This window comes from Lacerta agilis, chromosome 15, assembly GCF_009819535.1.
Source record: "Lacerta agilis isolate rLacAgi1 chromosome 15, rLacAgi1.pri, whole genome shotgun sequence".
NCBI classification, from domain to species: Eukaryota; Metazoa; Chordata; class Lepidosauria; order Squamata; family Lacertidae; genus Lacerta; species Lacerta agilis.
Genome location: NC_046326.1, coordinates 9,156,524 through 9,179,164, shown reverse-complemented (window position 1 = coordinate 9,179,164; position 22,641 = coordinate 9,156,524). Strand labels below are relative to the sequence as shown.

The 22,641-nt window shown below is 50.0% G+C and overlaps 2 protein-coding genes across 2 annotated transcripts in view; both read left to right on the top strand.

Annotated features, from left to right (window-relative positions):
- Nucleotides 1–18,945, top strand: part of LOC117060292 — a 28,513-nt gene extending 9,568 nt beyond the window's left edge. Inside the window, 20 exon segments of the mRNA XM_033172507.1 lie at nt 1,091–1,275; nt 3,832–4,024; nt 4,638–4,792; nt 5,462–5,568; nt 6,267–6,391; nt 6,676–7,020; nt 7,492–7,637; nt 8,492–8,570; nt 9,182–9,400; nt 10,358–10,501; nt 11,623–11,789; nt 12,327–12,439; nt 13,250–13,368; nt 13,551–13,711; nt 14,052–14,164; nt 14,935–15,059; nt 15,455–15,670; nt 16,731–16,835; nt 18,169–18,258; nt 18,754–18,945. Coding sequence (XP_033028398.1) covers nt 1,091–1,275; nt 3,832–4,024; nt 4,638–4,792; nt 5,462–5,568; nt 6,267–6,391; nt 6,676–7,020; nt 7,492–7,637; nt 8,492–8,570; nt 9,182–9,400; nt 10,358–10,501; nt 11,623–11,789; nt 12,327–12,439; nt 13,250–13,368; nt 13,551–13,711; nt 14,052–14,164; nt 14,935–15,059; nt 15,455–15,670; nt 16,731–16,835; nt 18,169–18,258; nt 18,754–18,905 — 3,059 coding nt within the window. The 3' untranslated portion in view covers nt 18,906–18,945.
- A 1,383-nt stretch (nt 18,946–20,328) lies between these two features.
- LOC117060291 (leucine-rich repeat-containing protein 26-like) lies at nt 20,329–22,340 on the top strand. The gene is made up of 2 exons (XM_033172506.1): nt 20,329–20,830; nt 22,069–22,340. The coding sequence occupies exons 1-2, from the start codon at nt 20,329–20,331 to the stop codon at nt 22,338–22,340; spliced, it is 774 nt and encodes a 257-aa protein (XP_033028397.1).
- The last annotated feature ends 301 nt before the right edge of the window (nt 22,341–22,641 follow it).

Sequence of the window (22,641 nt, the reverse complement as noted above, 5' to 3'; positions counted from 1 at the left end):
GTTACAGTTGCCGCAATGGAATGTCTAGACACCATCTCCCCCCAACGAATATTGTTTTTGTTGTTATCGTTTCTATACCACTTTATATTTTAAGGGGAAAATCTCAAAGCGGTTGACAACACATTAAAACATCCCATCAAACAATCCAGAATAAAACAAATTCAAGCATCTAGGGAAATATTTCAGAACCTTCCCGAAGTGACATTTAGCTTTCCCCATATTTGTCGACCAACTTAATTAAAAGAGCTGCTCCATAGCAGAAGCAAATCTAGGAAGCCAGTGTGCTGTAGTTGTTAGAGTGTCAAAACAGGAATTTGGGAGAACAGGGTTCAAATCCCCACCCATCGAGTGATGAAGCTCATTGAGTAACCTTGGAGTCAGTCGCAGCCTCTTAACCTACCTCATAGGGTCGTTGTAAGCAATGACTGAGGAGGGAGTGAACCATGGACTCATTGGAGGAAGAGGTGGGTTATAAATGCAATAAATAAGCGCTTCTAACTACGTGCTTAAGAAAGAAGGGCCAGCCAGATGGAGATGTAGTTGTCAACCTGGCATCCAGAGATCACCACGTGGTCGCAACTGGACCCCTGCCACTCATAGAACGTGCCTGGCGCTTGGCAAATTTCAAACACTGGATGAAGCCCAGGAACAAAGGTGGGGGGCAGGCAGTGGCTTGGGCTACCAAGGGGACTGTGATGTCACCATGTGACCTTCTTCCTGGGTTGTGGGAAGCAGCTTTTAGCTCCTGTGAGACACGGGCTCTGGGCTGAGAGGAGATATGAAAGCTATCTTCAAATATTTCAAGGGCAGTCACATGGAAGGTGGAGCAAAGCTTTGTTTTCTCCCACTCTGGAGGGTAGAACTTGAAGCAATGGCTTCAAGTTACAAGAAATGAGATTCCAACTTAACATTTTGTCATAAGAGGTGCTCAACAGTGGAATGGACTTCATCTGAAGGTGGTAGACTCTCCTTCCTTGGATGTTTTTAAGCAGAGGTTGGATACTTCAGTTGAGATTCCTACATTGCAGAGGGTTGGGCTAGATGACCCTCGGGGTCCCTTCCAACTCTATGATTCTATGATTCACCACAGGCACTGCCTTTGTGTGGTTTGGGTTCCTTCGGCTCAGAGGCAAACAGTCATACCTGTGCACCGATCCAGAGCAGTCCCTGGTCTATACTGAGCTTGCACCGGACCAGCGCCTCAAATGTGCTTTCTGGGGGCTGCAGCCAAATGGTCGACTCCGCAACATTGCAGACCCTCCTTCCTGCCTCCAGGTAAATGGAACTGGCATTTCCTCTTCTGAATGACATCAGGGGATAAGCTCTTTATTAGTGGCGGAGTGAGGGGTGCAGGAGGAATTCCCCCCCCCCATTTTTATTTTTATTTTGCATTCTTTGACTGCTTTTAATCTCAGTTGTCTCTTTCCAGTCTCTCAAATCTACAGGGTAAAAGCATTTTTATGATATTAGTTAATTTAAAGTGGTTGCTAGATCACAGCAACTCCTTTTCCAGTTTTTATTTATGTTCTTATTAAATTTTTCTTAAGTCACAGTAGAACATACAAAGAGTCTCTGTTTTCACATTATTGAATCATTTCAACAAAGCAATATGTTATAGGCAATAAGGGGTCACTCAAACTGCTTTCGATTCACACCCCTTAAGGCAGCTTAAATTTATACAAGCTTCTTTTTAGGAGCTGATTGGTTCTCTCTCTCTCTCTCACACACACATTTATTTCCCCTCAGCTCCTGAGAAAAATGAACAGCAAGACAAGCAGGGAGGGGGTCCTTTGCAGGGGTGCCAACACCCCAAATGCTTTTGGGAAAGAAATGCAAGACTCTGGGAATAGCTTGATAGTGCTTCCAAAGAAGCTGCTCTGGGATAGCTCAGGGTCATGGGCCAAATAATCTTGCATTAGAATACAGTGGTACCTTGGTTCTTGAACGGCTCAATTGTTGAACAAATCGGCTCCCAAATGCTGCAAACCTGGAAGTAAGTGTTCTGGTTTGCGAACGTTTTTCGGAAGCCGAATGTCTGACGCGGCTTCTGCAGCTTCGACTTGAGTGCAGGAAGCTCCTGCAGCCAATCGGAAGCTGTGCCTTGGTTTTCGAAAGGTTTCAGGAGTTGAACAGACTTCCACAACGGATTTAGTTCGACAACCAAGGTACCACTGCAGATGATGCTTGTGGTCCCTTCCAGCTCCACATTCTATGATTCTATGTACCTTTAAAAAAAGATACCCACTGGATCTTCTGCTTATTTTCCAGCATGAACCTGGGGAGATGGACAGGGCAGCAGGAGATTCCTCACCCTGATGCTGGTGGGGGCCTCTTGGCTAAGTCTTGGGACTAAGTCCTGGGGCTCATGCATCTACTCATCACCAAGGCATTTCAAAAAACCACCAATTAATTAATTACATTGATATACCCTCCTTCATCCAAAGATCTCAGGGCAGTTCAAAAGATTAAAAAAACAGGATTAAAGCACCCATAAATCGTTTGAACAGAAACAAACCCAAACAATAACCCCGCCTCCCACAAACGCATTTAAAAGGCTGCAGAATATTAATCAGCCCACAATGTTATTTTTGGAAAGGTGAAGACTCACTGCACAGAATTACATAAAAGGTCACTGGTGTTGTTGTTTAAATGCAACACAATGTTTTAAAAATGCAACAACCAATCATTGGGTGCAGACTTCCTCACTGACCAGCCGTTTGACTTGGTGGCAGGTAGCCTCAGTGGCAAAACACCTCCTGTTCCAAAAGGGTGCTGGGAATTATAGCTTTGTGGGGGCTGAACTACAGTTCCCAAGATTTTTTTAATGAAGGAGATGAGCATCAGGGATATGGTTACACATGCAGCCACCAGCACTGCCAGTTTGAAACCAGCTTGGAACAGCATCCACTGTCCTGCATCTCCCAGCTCTAGAAATTGCATTTTTGTGTGAGTGCTGCTATTCTTTTTAGGTGTCCCTTGCCCCTTTCACAGAAAAAAAACCTACTTGCTTAGGAGTCATGAGGGTTAAATAGATTTAAGTCTGTAGTTTTGGAGTGACATCTCAAGGCAGTTTTTAAATGTTTGATGTTTTACTGTGTTTTATATTCTGTTGAAAGTTGCCCAGAGTAGCTGGGACAACCCAATCTGATGGGCGGTGTAAAAATAATACAGTAAAATTGTTACTAAATTATTATTACAAAGAAAGGAGCTCTAATTCCAGCGGGGTATTTCTGTGTGAGTTCTTGTGCCAGCTTGCCGGTTAGCTCAGTTGTTTGTGGGTTTTTCCCCCCTTCAATATTTTTTATTAGTTTTCAGTTACAATAATCCAATGGTAGCCTCATTATAACAATGCCAAGTTATAATACAATTACTAATCCCAATCATTCAGATGCCAAATTATATAATTTAGGTGGCCTTCCGCATACTAGAATGGATGGTTTGATTATTTACTTTGTTTCTGCGTTCCAAAATCTTATTGATCTCAATTCCGTTCCATTCAAAATAACACTCCCTTATACAACAGCTGCAATATTAACGACATCCATTCGTCTTGACACATTAAATGATTTACAAATCTGTAGGTGAAGCACTCAAACTATATCCTTATTCCTTCTGTGTGTGACAATTACAGTACTCTGTCTGTGGCGTTCCTTCCTGTCTGCTTAGCTCAGTTGTTAGAGTGTGGTGCTAATAATACCAAGGTTATGGGTTTGATCCCCGTATGGGTGCATATTACTGCATTGCAGGGGGTTGGACTAGATGATCCAATGGGTCCCTTCCAACTCTCTGATTCCTTGATTCATGCCAGCTCCTCCCCTGTTCTCTGTGCAGGTGGCACCAGACGGAGTCTCCTTGCTGAGCAGCTCAGACTGTTCCATGGACACCAAGAGCTCCTTTCGCCTCTTACCGGACCAGCGGCTGCAGAATCTGCACTTGGGGTTCTGCGTGTTTCAAGGAGTCATCCACACCAAGCTCTACCTGGGGAAGTGCACCCCACAGGCATTGTACTTTGTGCTGGATCAGGGTATGTTCTTTAAAAAGCATACTTGCCCCTCCCTTCCTCCAAGGAGCTCAGGGCAGCAGATATGACTCTTCCCTCCCCTTTCACATTTTATCTTCACAACAACCCTGCATGGTAGAAGGTGTGGGTGAGGCAGAATGACTGACACAACACCTGGTGCTTCATTGGGGGCCATCTCACACAGCCAACAGTTTGGACTGCTTCATTTTGCTGTGGGGAGGGGTGAGCTGTGATGAGCCCAGCAGGTGTGTGTGTGAAAGGAAGCCTGATGTGTTTGTTAGCAGACTTTGCAGGTTGCGTGAATTAGATTGGAATAATCACTTACAGTTTCTGGAGTTCAAAGGCTTTATTCATGCAAGAACTTTTTATAGGTTGCGTGGAGATGAGAGAGAGAAATACATTTTGTCAGGGGAGAACAACAACAAAATAGCTCAGGGTTAAGGGACAGAGTTAACAGAGGCTACAAGCAAGTGCTGACTAGATTGTTAGACAAACAGTGCCTTGTATGGTTTAAAGTAACACATGTACTATATTAGCTAGAAATTCAGTGAGAAGGAAATGTATTCGTTTTTTCCAACAGTGTGCACATCATGCTCTTTGCCATTTCCTCCTGCAGATGTGTACTGCCCCCAGTCCAGGGGCTGGAGATCCAGGAAGGACAAATGCCTCTTCCTTGTCTTGGATGCAGCCCTTGAGTGGAGCCAGGCCCTGAAGTTCTGCCAGAGGTTCCACGGTGGGAGCCTGGCCACGCTGAGTAGTCCACAAGATCTGGTGAGCAGTTTCTCTGGTGTGAGCACAGGGAGTATCTGAAATGGCGCCCAGGGCTGCCAAGAGTCATTTGGGCCACAGGAAAGAAAATAAAAGAGGGCCCCCACCCAGCAAGGGTTGACCAGCTAAAAGTATTTACACAGCATATAACATAAATTTGCAATCTCATTTTTATGTTAATAATAAACACAATAACATTTGCTTGAATTGGTTTCATTCTGGATTATTTGATCGGATGTTTAAATGTGTTGTCAACCACTTTGAGATTTCATTTAAAATACAAAGCGGTATATAAATGAAATGAATAATAATAATGACAGTAATAACAATAAATCCTATGGGGGTGGGGGGAATATGGCGCCTAGACATTCCATTGCGACGACCGTAAATTAGGTTTAAGGTGCCATTAGGCGGTTAGTTTATATATTTGAGTTTCTAACACTGATCACTCTGCCTTATGATACGGCCGGCCCTACATAGGTAATGGCACTGGGCTTCTCATTCTAGGCTCTTTGAGCTCCTCCCAGCATCTCCTTGGCACTCAGGCCTCTCTGCCCTGCTGTCTCTGGTGGCCTTGCACAGTTTGCATCCTTTGGGGTGCGCTGACTGGCAAGATCCCCACTGCGTGTTTTCGACTGGCGAAGGAGAATGACCTTCTTTGTTCCTCCACAGGTCTGGCTGCAGAAAGAGCTGGAGGTGAGTGTCTGGACTGGGCTTCGCAGTGGCAGAGGCTTGTGGCATTGGGCCGATGGGGCACCCTTCAACAAAGCCTTGCAGCGGTAAGTAAGAACCCCTGAGAGAGAGACTGTGGGGCGGCATGGGTGGACTGGGGCCATTTGTGTATTAAGACGGCAAACCTCTGCACGCCTGCTTAAAAGTGCATCTCACGGAACTTAATAAGAACCACTTCTGAATAATCAGTCAATAAATAATAGAAGCAGCTATAGTGCAGAGAGTTGAACACACTCGCTGCAAAGTCATCTTGGCATCCGTACAAGAACCCTTTAAGGTAGGCCACTATCATTGTCACCATATTGCATGTGGAGGGAGGTATGGGTAGAGGCTGCAGCTGGGAGAGAGTTAATTTATCTTAAGCAACTTTCAAAGGAGTTCTATTTTTATTTAATTACTTTGTGTTTTTTTGTCGTATTGTATGTTGAAAAATCTCAACCCCCCCCCAAAAAAAAAATTATCAAAGGAGTTTGAGGTGTCCTAAGGAGCTGTTCAGGTCCTAAAGGTTTGATAGAGAAACGTTCAGAGGAGCTGTTTCACCAAGCTTATTTTGCCCGGATCTAGCAATCACAAGTCTTGAACAACTTGCTTTAATTGTCAAGAAGGTTGCCTGAGAAACATGGGACTGAAGCCAATCCAAGGGGATGAGATGTAAAACTGAGCACCTCAAAAGAGCACAAGCCAGCAGGCCTGCCAGGCACCGTCTCTGACTTCCCTCACCCTCTCTCATTCTCTTTGGGGCCAGCTTTGTTCTCTCACAGGGTGCCTCAGACGTAGAAGCCTGCATGCTGGCCCTGAGCTCCGGCTTCCTGAAGGCTGAGTTGTGCCACCGGCCTCACCGCTGGATATGCCAGGCCCCCCACCAGAGTGGTAAGCAGAGCTGCTTTGGGCTGCAGACATTTTTCATTTCATAGAATCTTAGAGTCGGAAGGGACACCGAGGGTCATCCAGTCCAACCCCCTGCAACGCAGCTGTCCCATATAGAGATCGAACCTGCAACCTTGCCATTAGCAGCACCACACTCTAACCAGCTGAGCTATTCAGGCTGAGTTTTCATGGTATTTATGGGGCATTCCTGAATTTCGGGGGGTGGACTAGATGGCCCTCGTGGTCCCTTCCAACGCCACAATTCTATGATTCTCCCCTCCCCTCAGGCTCCTACATGACCTTCCCTGAGAAGTCCTTCTTTGGTGCTCTGTCCTCGGACCTGAGCTTCCCTTCACTGGAGGCTGCCAAGCGGCAGTGCTCTGCCTTGGGCACAGGGTGTGACGCCGTAGTCAGCTCTGCAGGGGGCCACTGCCTTGCCGTAGGGACACGCCTTGTGGCCCTGGAAGACCCTGACGCCAGTTCAGCTGCTGCCGTGCATGTCAAGACGAGCTGCCGTCCTGGCTACTCTGGGCAGGACTGTCAGTCAATGTGCCCCCGGTGTGAGCCAGGCCTGAGCTGTAACCCACTGACCGGCCTCTGCGACGGATTCCTGCACTACAGGGAGGCAGTTGGTATGTGGATCTTGAAGCAGTGGGCTTATGGGGGTTTCCTCCAAGCCTTCCCTAATGCAGCAACCCTCAGTCCCCTGCAAAAAAGGGGGTCACATTTGGGGGCTTGGAGAAAAGGGGTTAAACCAGTCATGGCACTGGCTCCAGCCCTGGAGCCCTGAGAGGAAGGAGGGCTGCTGGCCTTGTTTGGCACCATGGAGCCTTTCAGACCTCCTGCTGCTCCCCCCCCCACCTCCTTTGCCACCTGTTTGCTCCCTTGCCCCAGTGCAAATGGAATTGCAGCTGCCTTCAAGCTTGCAGCTCTTCCAAAGACAGCTTGCCAGGAAGTCTCATGCCTTCTGACTTGAAAACCCTGCACCCGAGTGCCAGGAGCCAGTGGGCACCCTGCAGTTACTTGGTGCACAAGGGGGTGTGGTTGCCGAGTGACCCCCTGGCACCGTGGTCAGCTAGTAATGGCCAAACCCCTTTTCCTAGCGGCGTACACCTCTCTGAAGTGCCTCCCCCTGGATGACTGGGTGTTTGAGCATGGAGCTTGCGTGTCCTCAGAGCGCTACAGCAGCCAGGACGAAGCAGCCTCTGCTTGCCAGAGGTACCTGGGTGCCACCGTGCAGAAGGTCAAGGTGAGATGGGGCCCCTGCTGGAGACTGGGGGTGGGGGAGGAGGCAGGTTCTGGCGAACCTCTCAAATTGGAACCACCATAATTTCACTTGCTGTCATAGACTCATAGAGTTGAGAGGGACCCCAATGGCCATGGAGATGGGCTGTGGGAAGAGGTCCTGGGTAGTGCTTTGTTTCTAGAGTGCCGGTACTCTGGGTAGTTGCCCTGGGTGCAAAATTTCCTCAGGGCCAGGAAAAACAAATACATGTAAAACAATTACATGGTTTACTGGAACTTCATTGAGATCTTGGTATATAGAGATGCATGATAATTAAATACCATACCTTTTCCTGTATTCCCAGTACCTGACTATGCATGCCTATTTTCACCACAGGGGTAACACTGTCCAACATTTTGCCAGGACCTGGGCTTGCACCTCCTTCCCCAAACCCGGGAAGCATTTGCCCAGCTTAGGGAAGAAGGCACTCAGGGGGTCTGCCCGGCTTTGGGAAGGAGGCAGCAGGGCTCCAGGATCCTGTCACAGCCTCCTGCCTCCTTCCCTAAGATGGACAAATGCTCCTAGGCTTGGGAAAGGAGGCATGAAGCTCTGATGGGGTCCAAGAGCCCTCCCTCCTCCTTCCCTCCCAAAAGGTGGTGGCATTGCGTACCGTTGTGTGTACTGCCAGAAAAAAAAGCACTGATCCTGGGACAGGCAGTGCTTTGAACCTGACATGCCTGATCTCTCCCGCAACCTCCTCTAGTCTTGCCCCAACCAACCTGGCCAGGGATCAAGGGGGTGATGATGGGAGCCCAGCAACATCTGAGTGCCCCACAGGCTAAGCTGCCCTGTCTCTCCCCTTTCTTTCTTTTTTTCAGGCCAGGGCTGCCTTTGTTGGTGGTGAAAGAAGAGACTCAGAGCCAGGAAGCTTCCGTTGGGCTTGCCAGCGACCTGAAGGTGGGAGTATTCTCAGGGGAGAAAAGATGATGATGATAATTTATTAAATTTGTATACCTCCTTATACTGGCAGGTCTCAGGGCAGTTCTCAACATAAAATCACAAAATCCATAATAAAAACAAGAGCAACCCAATAATCCCACCGCCTCCCCGACACATTTTAAAAGGGCATTGGATGTCAGTCAGCCAAAGGCCTGGTTAAGGAGGAACATTTTTGCCTGGCACCTAAATCCCCACTCAATCTGTCATCTCTTTTGATGCACTGAAGGGCTTAAAGCCAACATATCCTTGTAGCGTGGAGGCAAAACCTCCTTTTTGGGTGGGAAATGTTAGGGGTCTTTTGCCCTTTGTCACACTTCAGGGGGTGCCCCCGGGAGCTGAGTTCCAGGCTGCATACACACCTTACATTTAAAGCACATTATCCTGCCCCCCCTCCAATATACCCTGAGAACAGCAGGTTGTTATGGGTGCTGGGAGTTGTAGCTCTGTGAGGGGTAAACTACAGTTCCCAGTCTTTGGGTGGAGGAAATGTGCCTTAAGTTGCATTGCTCTGTACATTGCCAGGAAGAGGTTTCACTTTATTTCGCCTGCTTCATGGCATCCCCACACAGATGTGGACCTGCCGTCTTTCAGGGAGAAGCTGCTCCTTCCTTGGCAGGGTTCGGCCCCCCAGCAGAGGCGAGCTTCGCTGCAGGAAGCCAAGGACGCCTGCTACCTGCAGAAGGAGGGCTGCACGGGGCTTCTGAGACTTAGCGGGGCCTATTACCTGGTGGCAGGGACGGTGTTGGTGGACAGCCCTGGCTCAGACGCCGTCCTCTACGTGAAGGCAGGTGAGTGGCTGCTTCTGCTGCATTTGAGGGCAGGGAGAAGGTTGGGAAGGGGGAATAGCGGTGGATAGGGGGCTGGAACACCTCCCTCCCTCCGTTTCAGGGATGCCCCTGCACACTGCACAGCCCAGCAAGGTGCTTTAAAAGTGTATTGTGGTGGCAGGTTAAAAGCCAACCCAGTGTATGGCTGTCTGAGCTTGTGTGGATTGTCAATGGATTTCAGGAGCCTCTCCCAGAATAAATTCATGCCTGGCTTACTGCCCTTTGACCCATCCTACCTGGGCTGAGGAATGTTTGCAGGTTCAGCTGCATGAGAAGACAGGAGATGTCTCCCACTCTGCCTGTGCCCTGTTTCCAAAAGTGCCCAGTCAGATGCTTCCAGGGAGCCCCCAATGAGGGCTGGGAGGCAATTTTATCATTTATTGCTTATTTATTTCAGCCCAAGAGGCTTCCAGTTAAAACAAGGCAGTCTCTACGGGCTTACAATCTAAAAATCACGACAGACACACACAAGGGAAAGGGGGCAGGGAGGGGAGAGAGAAGCAGCCCTTCCCCGATGGTCTTCAGAGGCTGACTTGAAAGAGAGATCCCACTCTGGTGTCAATAAAAGCCTAAGATTTGCTGGAGAGGACCAAAGACCCAGTGGCCAAACACATCACACAAGGCATGAAGGCAGCCCTAACCCCACCTGGGCAGTACTGAGAATTTCCTCCCTAGTCCAGTGCTGAGAGAGGCTTCCTTGTTGAGGCTGGCCATTCCTCCTGTGTGTTGGTGTGTGCCTGTGCTGCCAGGTTCAAAGGCTGCGCTTCAAGGCTGCAGGATCTGACCCCTAATACCTCCAGTGTCTTCTGCAGGGCCTCCAGCAGACATGCCTCTTTCCAGAGTATCGTGAGGCCAGTCAGAGAGGCTGGTGCCTCCAGGTAGCTCACTGCCTTAACCGACAACTCCCTGTCCTTGCAGCCTGCTCCCCTAGCTTCTGTGGGGACGGGTGCCGGCGGCGCTGCTCTCCGTGCTTGAGCACATCGACCTACAACCCCCTGACGGGCCAATGTGATGGGCGCCACCTGCGCTGCGTCCGTCGCTTCACCCCATCGTGCCTTCATGGTAAGTTGGGTGGGAGGAGGGAGCACGAGTGACATAAAAATTCTGCAGCATGACTGAGTGAGGCCTTGTTGGCATATGATACCTGTGCTCAGAGATCTGCCCTGGTTGCTGATTTGCTCCCGCGCTGAGTTCAAGGTGTTGCCATTTGCATATAAACCTATGGCAACTTGGAACCAGTTTACCTACGAGATTGTGTGTCTACATGTGCCTATTGACTGCTTAGGTTGGCATAATTGGCATTGCTACAGGTGCCACAGATACACTTTGTTATAGTGGTGTGTGTGTGTGTGTGTGTGTGTGTACAATTTTACAACAAAACATACAAATTCTATAGCAAAACCAAAAATAACATCAAATTGACCTCCCCTCCCCCCATCTGTGGTTCCTTTCATTTTATATTTACTGCTGCATATCCAAACTAATACCTTGATTATTTATTTTCTCTAATAATTTCCTTGAGTTATCTTTACTGCTCATTTTACATTAACCCGCTAACGTTTTAAGTTGTTTACATTTTTTTTTTCAAATACTCAGTAAATTTCCCCCAGTCTTTGTTAAAATTCCTTTCTTCCTGGTTCCTTACTCCTGCCATGGAAGTTTAGCCACCACCAAGCACCTACACTTTGGAACTCACTGCCTATTGAGATCAAGCAGGTGCCTTCACTGTACTCTTTTCAACACCTGCTAAAAATATCCTTGTTTAGGCAACCCTAGCCAGGTGTTTGAAAGTGGATGTGAATTTCAGTCTGTTTTAGTACTTTAACTTCTGTATGTTTAAAAGTATTATTGTTAATTTTGTTGATGTTACTGTTTTATTTTTCGGTAAGCCACTTTGAGGTGTGTGGTTGTTGTTTTTTTATAAAAAAAATAACAACAATACAATCAAGCGGTGTATCTTTTTTTAATGAAATAAATAAGTACAAGGCAGGCCTTCTTTTGCTCCATGAACTCCTACAGTTGGACGCATTTCTTTAGCTTAATCATTCACGCTCATCTTTTCTGTTAATAAAATAACCCAAGTGGCTTTGTGATAAAAGGGAAAGTCAACATAAGAAAAACAAAACAATACATCGTTGGAAATAACAACACCCACTACTGCACTGCCTGTGGTTGTTTTCCAGGTTTGGTGAGCTCGAGGTGTCCACATGCTCCTGGCTGGTGGTTCTGGGACGGTCGCTGCTATTACGTGGAGGAGCACAGCAGGAAGAACTGGTGGGGGGCAAAAGCCGCCTGCCAGACGTATGGAAAAGACGTGGGCCTCCTGACCCTCAGTAGCACCAAGGAAAAGGCAGGTTGGGAGCTAGTCATGCTCCCAGGTGGCATGGCTGGCGCACTGTGGGGTAGCTGCCACTAAGCTTGCATGGCCCAGTTCAAGGCCAGTATATGAAGCCCCAAATGGCTTGGGCCCATACACCTTCCCCATTGCCAACCGTCTTGGACTCTGCAAAATCAGTAGTTGAGGCCTATTCAGTGATGTTACTACAGGGCCTTTTCAGTGGTGGCTCCCATTTTGTGGAGTGCCCTCCTCACTACTGACTTTTAGGAGGAAATTTCCAAGCATTCCCATTCACCAGGCATTTGATAGCTGAAGGACAATGTTCCTGGCAACCATCCCTCAGATCACCGAGTGGAGAACGTTTCCAACTTTTGGGAGGCTGTTATAACTCTTTATAGGCGTTTATGCCTACGAACATTTTGTTTCAACATATGGAGCTACGAAGCACATTGCTGCTGCCAGAGAGCTGAATGTTCATGTTGTAAATGAGCAGGTTAAACCAGAAAAATGAGCCTCCTCTCCCACCCCCCGTCCGTTCTTCCCCTCCAGGCCTGGATAGCAGCCATGGTGCAGAAGAACAGCTGGACAGGGCTGAATGATGTTGACAGAGACGGGACTTGGACATGGGCAGAGGGCCAAGCAGCCAACCTCTCTTCTCCCTGGTGAGTGTTTTGGGGGCAGGTGGCTGCCTTCAAGCAGACATGGGCAAGCAGGCCACCATTGGTAGGAAAGACTCCCTCTGTGCTGGGCCAAGGGTTGAACCCGGGACCTCCAGCCGGGGTGGCCAGTCCTCTTTCGCTGCCTGAGGCAGGTGCTACCGTGCACTACCCATGCTGTCCCCAATTACTGGGGGCATGTGGCTATGGCTTCTGGGTTCTGTCAAGGTCTTGTGAGCGTCCCATGAGATCACGTGCTGTTCTTGCAAGATCACCCTGGAAGCTGCTGCAGCTGCTTCTCTTCGATTCAGTGGAGACAGTGGTGGTGGTGGGATTCACACCCATGGAGGGGCCCCCTGGATTCTGTCACCTGCGGCAGCTACCTCAGTGTGCCTCATGGAGAGGCCGGTCCTGTTCTACAGGCAGAGCGGGTGCTTTGCCACTGACAGAGGAGCTCCCTTGATACATTGGCCCTCTGGCAACCAACTTATCCAGAACTCCAGCAAACCTGAATCACAGATTCGTAGATTTGGAAGGGACCCCAAGGGACATCTAGTCCAACCCTTATGCAGCTTCTGAAGGAGTGTCTTTGTCCAGGGAGACTGGGGAGGGACAGTGATCATCTCCCTGCATCTCCTGCCACCACACTGTCAGAACTGCACCCCCAGCTTGCAAGGCTTAGCACCTCATTCCAAGTCCCCATTGTCCTTCCTTCTCTGTCTGGCATGTGACTTTGGCTTCCTTGGCACCTGCAGTTCCTTGTCGAGAAGTTGGTGGTCCCAGCCGTGTGTGACTCTTGTTTGCTTCCCTTGCTAGGTTGGCAGACACACAGTTTGGTACCGGGGGCTGCCTGGAGATTGGGCCGCAGGGAGAGGGGCAGGTGGCTGCATCCTCCTGCTCCGAGCTCAAGCCGTGGGTGTGTGAGGGGCCGTTGGGTAAGTGCTTGGCAGGACTTTGGAAGGGGACAATGTCACCAGGTCCCAATGCTCTCACCTGGCTCTCTTGGCCAGAGAGCCTCTGCTCCACTGAATGGACTTTGGGAATGATAGGCTGTGGCCATAATCAGGGAAAGCAGCTTGGGCCTCGTTCTGGATAATATCCCTCACCTCCTCCTCAGCACCCCGGAGTTCCTGCCCGACAGAGCCCGGGTGGAGTCACTGGAATGGCAGCTGCTACTTCTGGGACCCCTCCTTGGCCAGTGTGTGGCAAGAGGCCCTGCATGCCTGCCGGAGGTTCAAGAAGACAGAACTGCTGCACCTGAGCTCTCCGCAAGAGAGGGTATGGCTTTTCCATATCAGCATCCCTCCAGAAGCACAGGGCCCCTCATGGTGACCTTTGATGGCATGCACCCCATGGAGTTGGGCTGCAGTTTTCAGAAGACAGCTCCCTCACTGGCCCTCCCTTCAGTCTGCAATCGAGGGCCAAGTGGTGCTTGCCCTAGGGAAGCCAGAGCCCTCTCCTTCCTTGATATTGACCTTTCTGGAGAACCCTGTGCCACCCTGTACGTGCCCAGGTCCCCCACCCCTCTCCGTGCAGGGAGGCAGGTCAACTGAGGCATCATGGGATGGTTGCCTTCTTTCCACCCACCCTGAGGTTGCGGTTGCCATGTTTGTTGCAGGACTGGGTCCGCTCAAACTTTGGAGGCTCCTTCTGGACGGGCTTGAATGACCTGAAGGAGGAATCCGTCTTCCGGTGGACAACACAGGAGCCCCTCAGCGAGCAGATGGCACAGTGAGCACCCGGGTGGCTCCTTCAGGGCCCTTTCCCCCTAGATATGACTGCCCTGTGGCCGAATGCTTCTGGGGAAGGTCATGCCCCACCAAGCTTGAAGTAGATCAGCTCAGACATCCCCCCAACGTTATTATTTTGTAATAGAAAATAGCTCAGCTTAATCCGAAATGACCCAGTTGGCACTGCAGCCCCTGACTGGGCACATGCAATGGGATCCAATCCCAACCCAACTCCTGTGGGCCTCCTCCCTTATCCATCAGAGCTTCCTGACATCAGTGGCTGGGAAAACTGCATTTTCCATTCCTCCTTGTACCTGGGGCACTGTATAACCAGCCTGCATCCCTTCTTCTGTTTGTCCCTCTTTCTCCCTCCCTTCTGCCTGCTGCCACCACCAGTGTAGCAACTAATGAACAATGGGGCTGGAAGGAACATAGTTTGAAGGACTGTTGCTGGATGAGAGCTTAGGGGAAGGAGGGAAGGAAGTGAACACTGCCCTGCCCTAGCTCAGATGAGAATCTGAGCCATGGAAGAATTGGTTGGGAGGGTCATGGTGTTCATCTCATATTCAAGGAAAGCACTGCATTTTGAACCAGGAAATATGAGATGTGGCAATACCTCTGATGATGAATTGAATTTATATGCCCTGGAGTGCTGGCATCCTAGTTGAGAGCATTTGCAAAATTCCTTTTGGAGGGAGCTCTTGTGACCCCCCCCCCCGAGCCCTGGAGCACAAACAGCCCTCTTCTTTTTGCTTTTGTGTGTGGGGAAAGGTACCTGAAGGATGATATGGCTGATGGGGGCCTGAAGGACTGTGTGTGGTTTGACTCATCAACGGGGCTTCTCAGTGATGCCAGCTGCAAGGAGGAGAGGCCCTTCCTGTGCAAATGTAGTGAAGGTAATTTGTTTATTTGTTCAATTTGTGAGTTGCTTTATCTTGCCCAGGGTAACCCAAAGCTTCTTACAACCAACCCAACCCTCCTTCCCTGAGGAGGGAGCACACAATCCCCAATGCTCTTTCTGAATGATGAAACCTTTTGAAAACTACCTGAGACCCCGGAGCCTGGCTGTTGTTTTTACTTGTTGGTTATGATGGTCTTTTCTTCTGCTCTGCTCTTTTCACTGTGCTTTTATGTGAGTCACTTTTGGGGATTGTTTTGGGGATGAAAAGCAGCATTCAAATGCACCCACAAATAAATAATTTTACAACATGTCATGTTAACAGGCTCTGTTGGTGGTTTTAATTGTGGAGCGTTAGCTAAGCTGGCCACACCATGTTTCCCTTCCCAGCAGCCACAGAATGGTTTGATGAGCAACCTGGCCACGGCGTGGCAGGAGAGCCGTCCGTGCTGTACCCCTCCGCTGAGAGCCTGGAGCAAGCGAAGCAGGAGTGCTTGATGGAGCACAGCGTGTGTGCTGCCGTCCTCCAAACAGGGACTGGCTTCTATCTGATAAGCTCCATGGACAGCATCATCTCCAAGCCGGATTCAACACTTTACAGGTGGACCAGTAAGTGAGTCTTGCGTAGAGAGGGGAAAAGAACCCTCTTCGTGTCCTCTGCCTGAAGAACGTGGTGGTTCCCCCTTGCAGCAGAGGCAGAGTAGAGCTTCCAGGTGTAGTGGCAGTGCACTTCTCTCCAGGGAGAAGGAGTTCTCCTTGGGGGCTTTCAGAAGGATCTCTCAAGCCCCTCTGAGCAGCAGGGATGCTGGACTAGATCTTGCCTAGATAAGCAGGGCTCTTCTCATGTCCTTGTGAGAGAAAGGCACCACCAAGGTGTAATTCTGAACCATGATTTACCGTGGAGTCAGCACTGCCTGCCCAGGGGCAGAGTGCCACCCCCAACGATCTGCAGCATGCCTGCATCCTGGCTGCTCTGGTGAGGAGCGCATGCACCAGGTCATCCAGGTCTGCAATGCAAAGGCCTTAGGGTCTGTCCAAACTGGGGTTAATGCAGATCATGAACCACTCACGCCTACTTTATTACCCCTCATCCATGTGGGGGTTCTCCTCCAACATCTCCTCCCTAAATCCAGAGATTCCTTATGCTTTGAAAATCCAAACAGGAAAGCTGCATAGGTTGCATTAAGCGCAGGTATGGACAGCCCTTGAAAGCTGCCTTCGCCTCTTCACTGCCCCCCTCCCCCATGTGCAAGACATGAAACTGATGCAGCTTTCCCTATTGATTAAAGCAAGAACTTCATCTGCTGGACTTCTGTGCATCATGCTGATGTTAAAGAATAGCAAAAAAGCAATAGGGGGAAAGCGTCAAGCCAGCTACAGTCAGTGGGCCAGCCTAAAAGGCAAAGCTAATGTCCATCTCGGCCTCCTTTCTCAGCCCTCTTTGGCTTGCCTGAGAGCCAAGTTGAAATAATCACAGCAACAGTCGCTCAAGTCAGGTGTTCGACGAGAACATCCTGCTGGCTTTTAATGCTGTGTGTTATGTAGCGAAGCCCCAGAAACGTGGTTGCTTGGAGGAGAGAGCTGTGTGATGTCAACTGCTTCTGGGGCCACGATGCTCTTCCATCTCATGCCTGAGCCCTGCTGCACTCATCACCCTGTTTTCTTTCAGTCTGTGCAGAGGGCTTCAGCGGCCCCTCCTGCCGTAGGGCCTCGGCACCCCCACCACGACCTGCCTGCGACTGCAGCGGCCGATTCCAGACAACGGCTGAGAAAGGTGAGGGAGCCAGCAGTCGTTGTCACAGAGCCTCTCTTGGGGAGCAGCAGTGTGGCTCAAGAAACTTGTTTTTTGTGGCCTGTGCCAACATTCCAGTGGGTTACATAGCATGGCTGGCAGGCTGTGGCCACTTAGGAGAGCACAAGTACCTGCTCATTTGCTGAGCACCAAACCTGGATGAATGCAGTTCATCCTATCAGTGGTGTGTGTGTGTGTGTGTGTGTGTGTGTGTGTGTGAGAGAGAGAGAGAGAGAGAGAGAGAATGCATACCTGCGTGTAGCTGCTCCCAGCAGGACATCCTATTCCTGCCAGCTGTCCTGGCCAAGCCCAGTGACAGAAACCTGCTTGTTGCAGAGGCGAGTGGGGACAGCGGGCACAGAGAAGTCTGTTTACTTTCCTGACAGAACAGGTTCCTATGCTTTCCTTTGACGTGGCATAGCTACAATCCTACCCCCCCCTTAACTGAGAGTAAGTTCCATTGAATTCAACAGGACTCATTTCTGAGTAGACATGGTTAGTATGGTGCTGTTAAACATGATCTCCCCTCTCACACTGGAGGTGATGAATTTCTTCCCCCTTCTCCTGGATTGTATTCTGGGTCTCTCTCCCTCCCCTCTTCCTATCCTGGTCTGCTTTCTTTTCCTCTTGAGAAAGGTGCCATCAGAAGGTGAGCCTGATGCTATGCTGGTACCTGCAAAATGGGTGCATATGTCTTCACTGAGTCATGGAGAAACAGGGGCAGAGGGAGGTCTAAGTGGGGTGGGTGGAAATACAGTACAGACTTGCATTTTTGTGGCAGCAGCAACTGGATTTCTTAGATAACTTATTCAGGAAGCAAATTCGCTCCTTCGGTTAACATTGAATGATTTCAGTAGACTCTCTTGCGCCCGGTGCGTGATGCTAGCCAGTCCTTAGATCTTCTTGAGAATGGAACTTTCTGACCCAGCCTTCAGCCCTGTATATCTGGGGCTTGGCTCTGTTACTTCAGCAATGGTGGAAAGCCACAGGCTGAGATGCTTGGTGGTGGGAAAGGCATTCCAGAGCTGTGGGGCATCTCCTTCCCTAGCCCTTGGAGGGTGATTTCACCAGTCTGGCACTGCCCAGTCCTCCTACCATGTGTGCTGACCCCACCATTTCCTGGTTCTGCCATCCTTCCTTTGCACAGAGTATGGGTTTTGTGCTGTGTGGGGGGGGGAGGGAAGTTGACTTAAACCAGTTTACACTGGTGGTAGCATAGGCATTTGCATAGTTACATCCTGCTGAGTAGGAAGAGGAGGCGGCGAGTCTGAGGTTTAGCCTGAGAAAAATAACTAAGGGGCCTTTCTTGTTGCAGTCTGTGGTGTCCCAGTGCAGACATGTGTGGAGGATTGCCAGCAAATGACAACCTGGAGCAATTGCTCGCTCTGCCTTCCTGCCTGTACTGGTAAGCAAAGAGCCCCTGCCATGTGAGTTGGGTTGGGAGCACATGGGCAAACCCTCTGCATTCTCTGGGCCCTCAGTCCCTGGGCTCAGATTTCCAAGGATAACAGCTTTCTTTCTTAAAACAATATCCCTGGTGTGTTATTCCTTGGCATGGCATGGAGTAAATAGTCTGAGTCCTGCAGATCCTTACATGCGACTTTGCAGGACCTCGATCTTTCTGCAAGGTAAACAGAATAAAAATAAACATTGCAAAGCCCAAGCTCCCCACTGAAGCAGAGCTGCTTGCCAGACCTTGGCTTCTTTGCATATGGAGAGGTATTTTGCTAAACCTGCCCGAGCCACTGAAAACCGGCCTTACCAGGCTTCATTCTTCTTCATTTATTTGTTTTGTTCATTTGTACACTTTACTGGCTGTGCTGGCAAGCTGAGCAGAGGTGCATGGCCTGCTGTTTAAGAACCAGCCACCCAGTGTGCTCTCTTTTCCTCTATCCCCCAGATGTGACCCTGATGAGTGGCCTAGATCCTGAGGAGCTGGCCCTCATCACCATGGTCCAGTTCAAAGTGCTGCACTCCCTCAACCTCACCGCAGAAGATGAAAGGGACCGGGGAAACTCCTCCAAAATCATCTATGATGCCAAATACCCATGATGCTTTTTCCGCATCCTGGAGGATGGATGGAAGGAAGGAAGGAAGGGGCCAATAAAATGTTTTTTTTGGGGGGGGGTTCGTCCCCTCCTATCTTCTTGAGGCTTGGATCCTGAGTGTTCCTGTTTCCATTGGGAGCTTGGCTGCATGGATGGGCCACTTCCCAGCAGCAGGGGCTCAGGGCAAAGTGGCAAATTTGGGTGTCCCATTTGTGGAGGGAGGGAGTTGTGGCACCTTTCCACTCCGGTTGGCCAGCCAGGTGCCTTAATTGGAAACCCACAAGCAGAACCTGTGTGCAAGAGCAACTCTCCTCTCCTTTGGCTTCCAGCAATGGCTATTCAGAAGCACCCCCTCCCCCATATGGCTGTCAGCACCTGCAGTCCATGGGGTACCCCTTGTGCAACTGGAAATGGGCCAGTAGCTGGCCTGCCTTATGGCAGAACAAAAGCTGCTTTGTCAGAGTTTTCATCTACTTCCTCCATCATCCTGTCCCCTGCAACAGACAGCCAAGTCCCTCTCTGTCAGGAGCTGGAGTCAAGCGTAGCCAAGGCCCTTGGGAATCCCAGTTCCAGCCTCACGAGCATGTTGTTGTATCATTCCTACTCCTCCTCAAATTTGCCTAGTCCTTCTGAAGCCATCCAAGCTGACTGTCACCCACCTCTTGTGGTGTGAATCCCCTCAGCTATAACTATGCCTTGTGTTTCAAGGCTGACCTTACCTTGCAGTCTTTTTGCTGCGAGTCTGAAATGTTGCTCTGAGCAGCTCCTTGGAGGAAGGGCAGGGTGAAGCACACTAATAAGTAAACCAGTTAACTTGCCTGGCATGATGTGCCAGGACAGCTTGAGAGCAGGAGCTGAGGGGTGATGCCAGGCAAAGCCGGGAGCCGGCTTGTCCCAGGGCAGCCTGGTGTGGCTCTTTCGGAGGAGACAGGCTGGGCCCAGGAGGAAGCTGTGGCTTTGCCCCTTGGCAGGCGAGGCTGGCCTGTTAAAATATTTGCTAAGGAAGAGCGAAAGCTCCACCCATCATCAGCTGCACCAAGAAGAGCAGCCAAGTTAATAGCTGGGCAGAAGCAAGGCTGGCATGCAGGACTCTTCTGGAGCAAGGGCAGTTGCTAAGAAGGGGAGCCCGAGAATTGCCCTCTCTGGTGCGGCGCCTCCTTTTGCAGGGAAAGGCTGGTGGCTTGGGAGGTTTTTGGCACAAGCTGTGAATCCTGGCTCAGGAGTCAGGGTGGGCATGAAGAGGAGACTCCATGGCTTGGTGCAGTAAAAGCCAGGTCCTCCCCTCGCCAGCGTCAGGCTCTGGCCTTACCCGCTGCAGTTGCCTTCAGACCTTTGCCACCTTCCTCCTCCTCCTCCTCCTCTACCTACCCCCCAGCTGCTCTGCCTGCCCAGCTGTTTGCAGCTGTACCTCTGGGGAAATCAACTGCATGGAGCACAAGCTGCGCTGGGTGCCGGAGGATCTTCCAGCCAATGCCACCACTGTCCTGCTGGACTACAACCGCATTGCTACCCTCCAGAACCACACCTTTGTCATCCAGGGCGCCCTGCGCCACCTCAGCCTTCGGAGCAACATCCTCGGCGTCATCCACTCCCAGGCCCTGGCTGGCCTTAGTGAGCTGCGAGAACTGGACCTGAGTGGGAACTACCTGATTGTCCTGCAACCCAATACTTTCCTCCCCGTGCCGAGCCTGAGGATGCTGAACCTGGGGAACAACAAGCTCTTGACGCTGGAGCCAGAGCTGCTCGGGTCCTTGCCCCACCTCGAGTCTCTGTCTCTGCAGGGCAATGCACTCGTCTCACTCTCGTCCGACCTCTTCAGCAACCTGCCTTCCTTGCACTTCCTCAGGCTGCACAACAACCCCTGGGGGTGCACCTGCGCCATCCACCCCCTCTACCAGTGGCTCACTGACAACGTGGAGAAAGTCCCAGGTGAGCAGGACTCAACAGGGAAGGGGTTGGAAAGCTCACCTGTAGCTGATGGCTTTAACAACAACTATCACCTTTATTTATTGTTTTATTTCATGAAATTTATAAACAGTAGACCCACAACTTAGGCACACATTTAACTTGTGCACATTTAGCTTTATGCGCTTGGCAAAAAAAAATGTAATCATTTTTTTAAAATGGGTGTCTAGGGGAAAAAATACGTTGACAATTCCACCAGCTACTGCACCCGTGTTTTGACTCTACACAATTTTGGCTTTATGCACTATCCCTGAAATGTAACCCCCATGTTGACTGTACTGCTTGACTGCAGAAAACCTCAAAGTGGTTGAAGTTTTTATTTTCAGTTCTCTTCCCCAGTTATCTCCACTGCCCTTCAAAGTTCTAGCAGTACTAGTCTGCGAACACATTTTCTCAAAATAAGTAAATAAGTAAGTAAATTGGAGCCATAACATTTTTTTTAGGGGGAGGATTCAGTTTTCCCAAGCAGCTTGCAAAAAAGAATACATGGTGGGTGGAGCAGGGCAGCTGGGTGCAACTGGCCTTTATTACAGCACCATCAGCGCCTTTAGAAATGACTAACCATCTGTTTGTTCATTTAGGGTTGTATCCAACAAAGTTCAAAGCAGACCCATTGGAACAAATGAACCTAAGTTAGCCATGTACATTAGTAGGTCTCCTCTGAGTAGGACTAACATTGGATACAACCTTTATTTCTAAATTAGATTCCTTCCCTGCCAGACACCCAGGGTGGGTCACAACTATCTCCGGTTTGGCAATTAATCATGTGGAAGACATATTGACGGATTTTTATGGAGGTTATGGGACCCTGTCAAGCACCACATGGAATTGCTGTTTTGATTTCTTTTCTGGCTGACTTTAGAACAACAGGTTCCTTGGTCTCCTAAAACAGGCTTCCTCAACCTCGGCTCTCCAGATATTTTGAAACTACAATTCCCATCATCCTTGACCATTGGTCCTGCTAGCTAGGGATCATGGGAGTTGTAGGCCAAAAGCATCTGGAGGGCCGAGGTTGAGGAAGCCTGCCCTAAAAGGTCCTAGCAGATGCAACCTCCAAGCAATCCACATTAATTCCTTTGGCAGGCAGCTTAAGAGCTTAAACCGGTTTGTGCTTGTTGGTTAGCAATCCTCTGGTCCAACTTCCCCAACTGCTGCAATAACCACAGACTTGCCCTGAGTCTCTGTGTCTCTTCCTTTTCCAGAGGTGGACTCTGTCTCTTGCAAACGCCCCACACAGCTCACCCAACATCCCATCGCTGCTATTGGGAACGAGTCCTTTGCTCACTGCCGGGAGCCCTGGCTGCACGTAAAAGATTATGCTTTCTTCCTGCTCATTGGCCCGTCCACCTTCTTAGCCAGCATCTGCACCTGCATCCTCTTCGGCTTGCTAGCGGTGGCCCAAGCAAAGATCCTCAAGGTGTCGTCCATCCGGCCAGGTACCCTGGCAAGGCGTGCAGAGCGTGGTCCTCGCTAGCCAAGCTGCGCCTCCAAACTGCTGCTGTTTTGATGACTCCTCCTCATTCTCTGTGGTGTAGTCACGCGGTGGTGGGTCACTGTTACTCCTGGTTTGTTGATGGCACCGAGGGTCTACCTGGATGGGAACGTGAGAAAGCCTTGGGTAAGAGTGTGGGTGTGCAACTAGAAAGCAGGAGGCAGGTTTGCAGTGAAGTGACAGCAAGCAGCAAGTGGCTTCTGGACCTTTCCTCCTACCCCACCCTTTGACCCTGGAAGAAGTGACCCCCCCCACCAGCTCAGTTCCAAGATCACAAGCCAGC

Excerpts from the sequence above, each read along its gene's own strand:
- LOC117060291 (XM_033172506.1), top strand. The coding sequence starts at position 20,329 with ATGGAGCACAAGCTGCGCTGGGTGCCGGAGGATCTTCCAGCCAATGCC. Across the intron at positions 20,831-22,068 it reads CAACGTGGAGAAAGTCCCAG|AGGTGGACTCTGTCTCTTGC; the intron begins GTGAGCAGGACT and ends TTCCTTTTCCAG.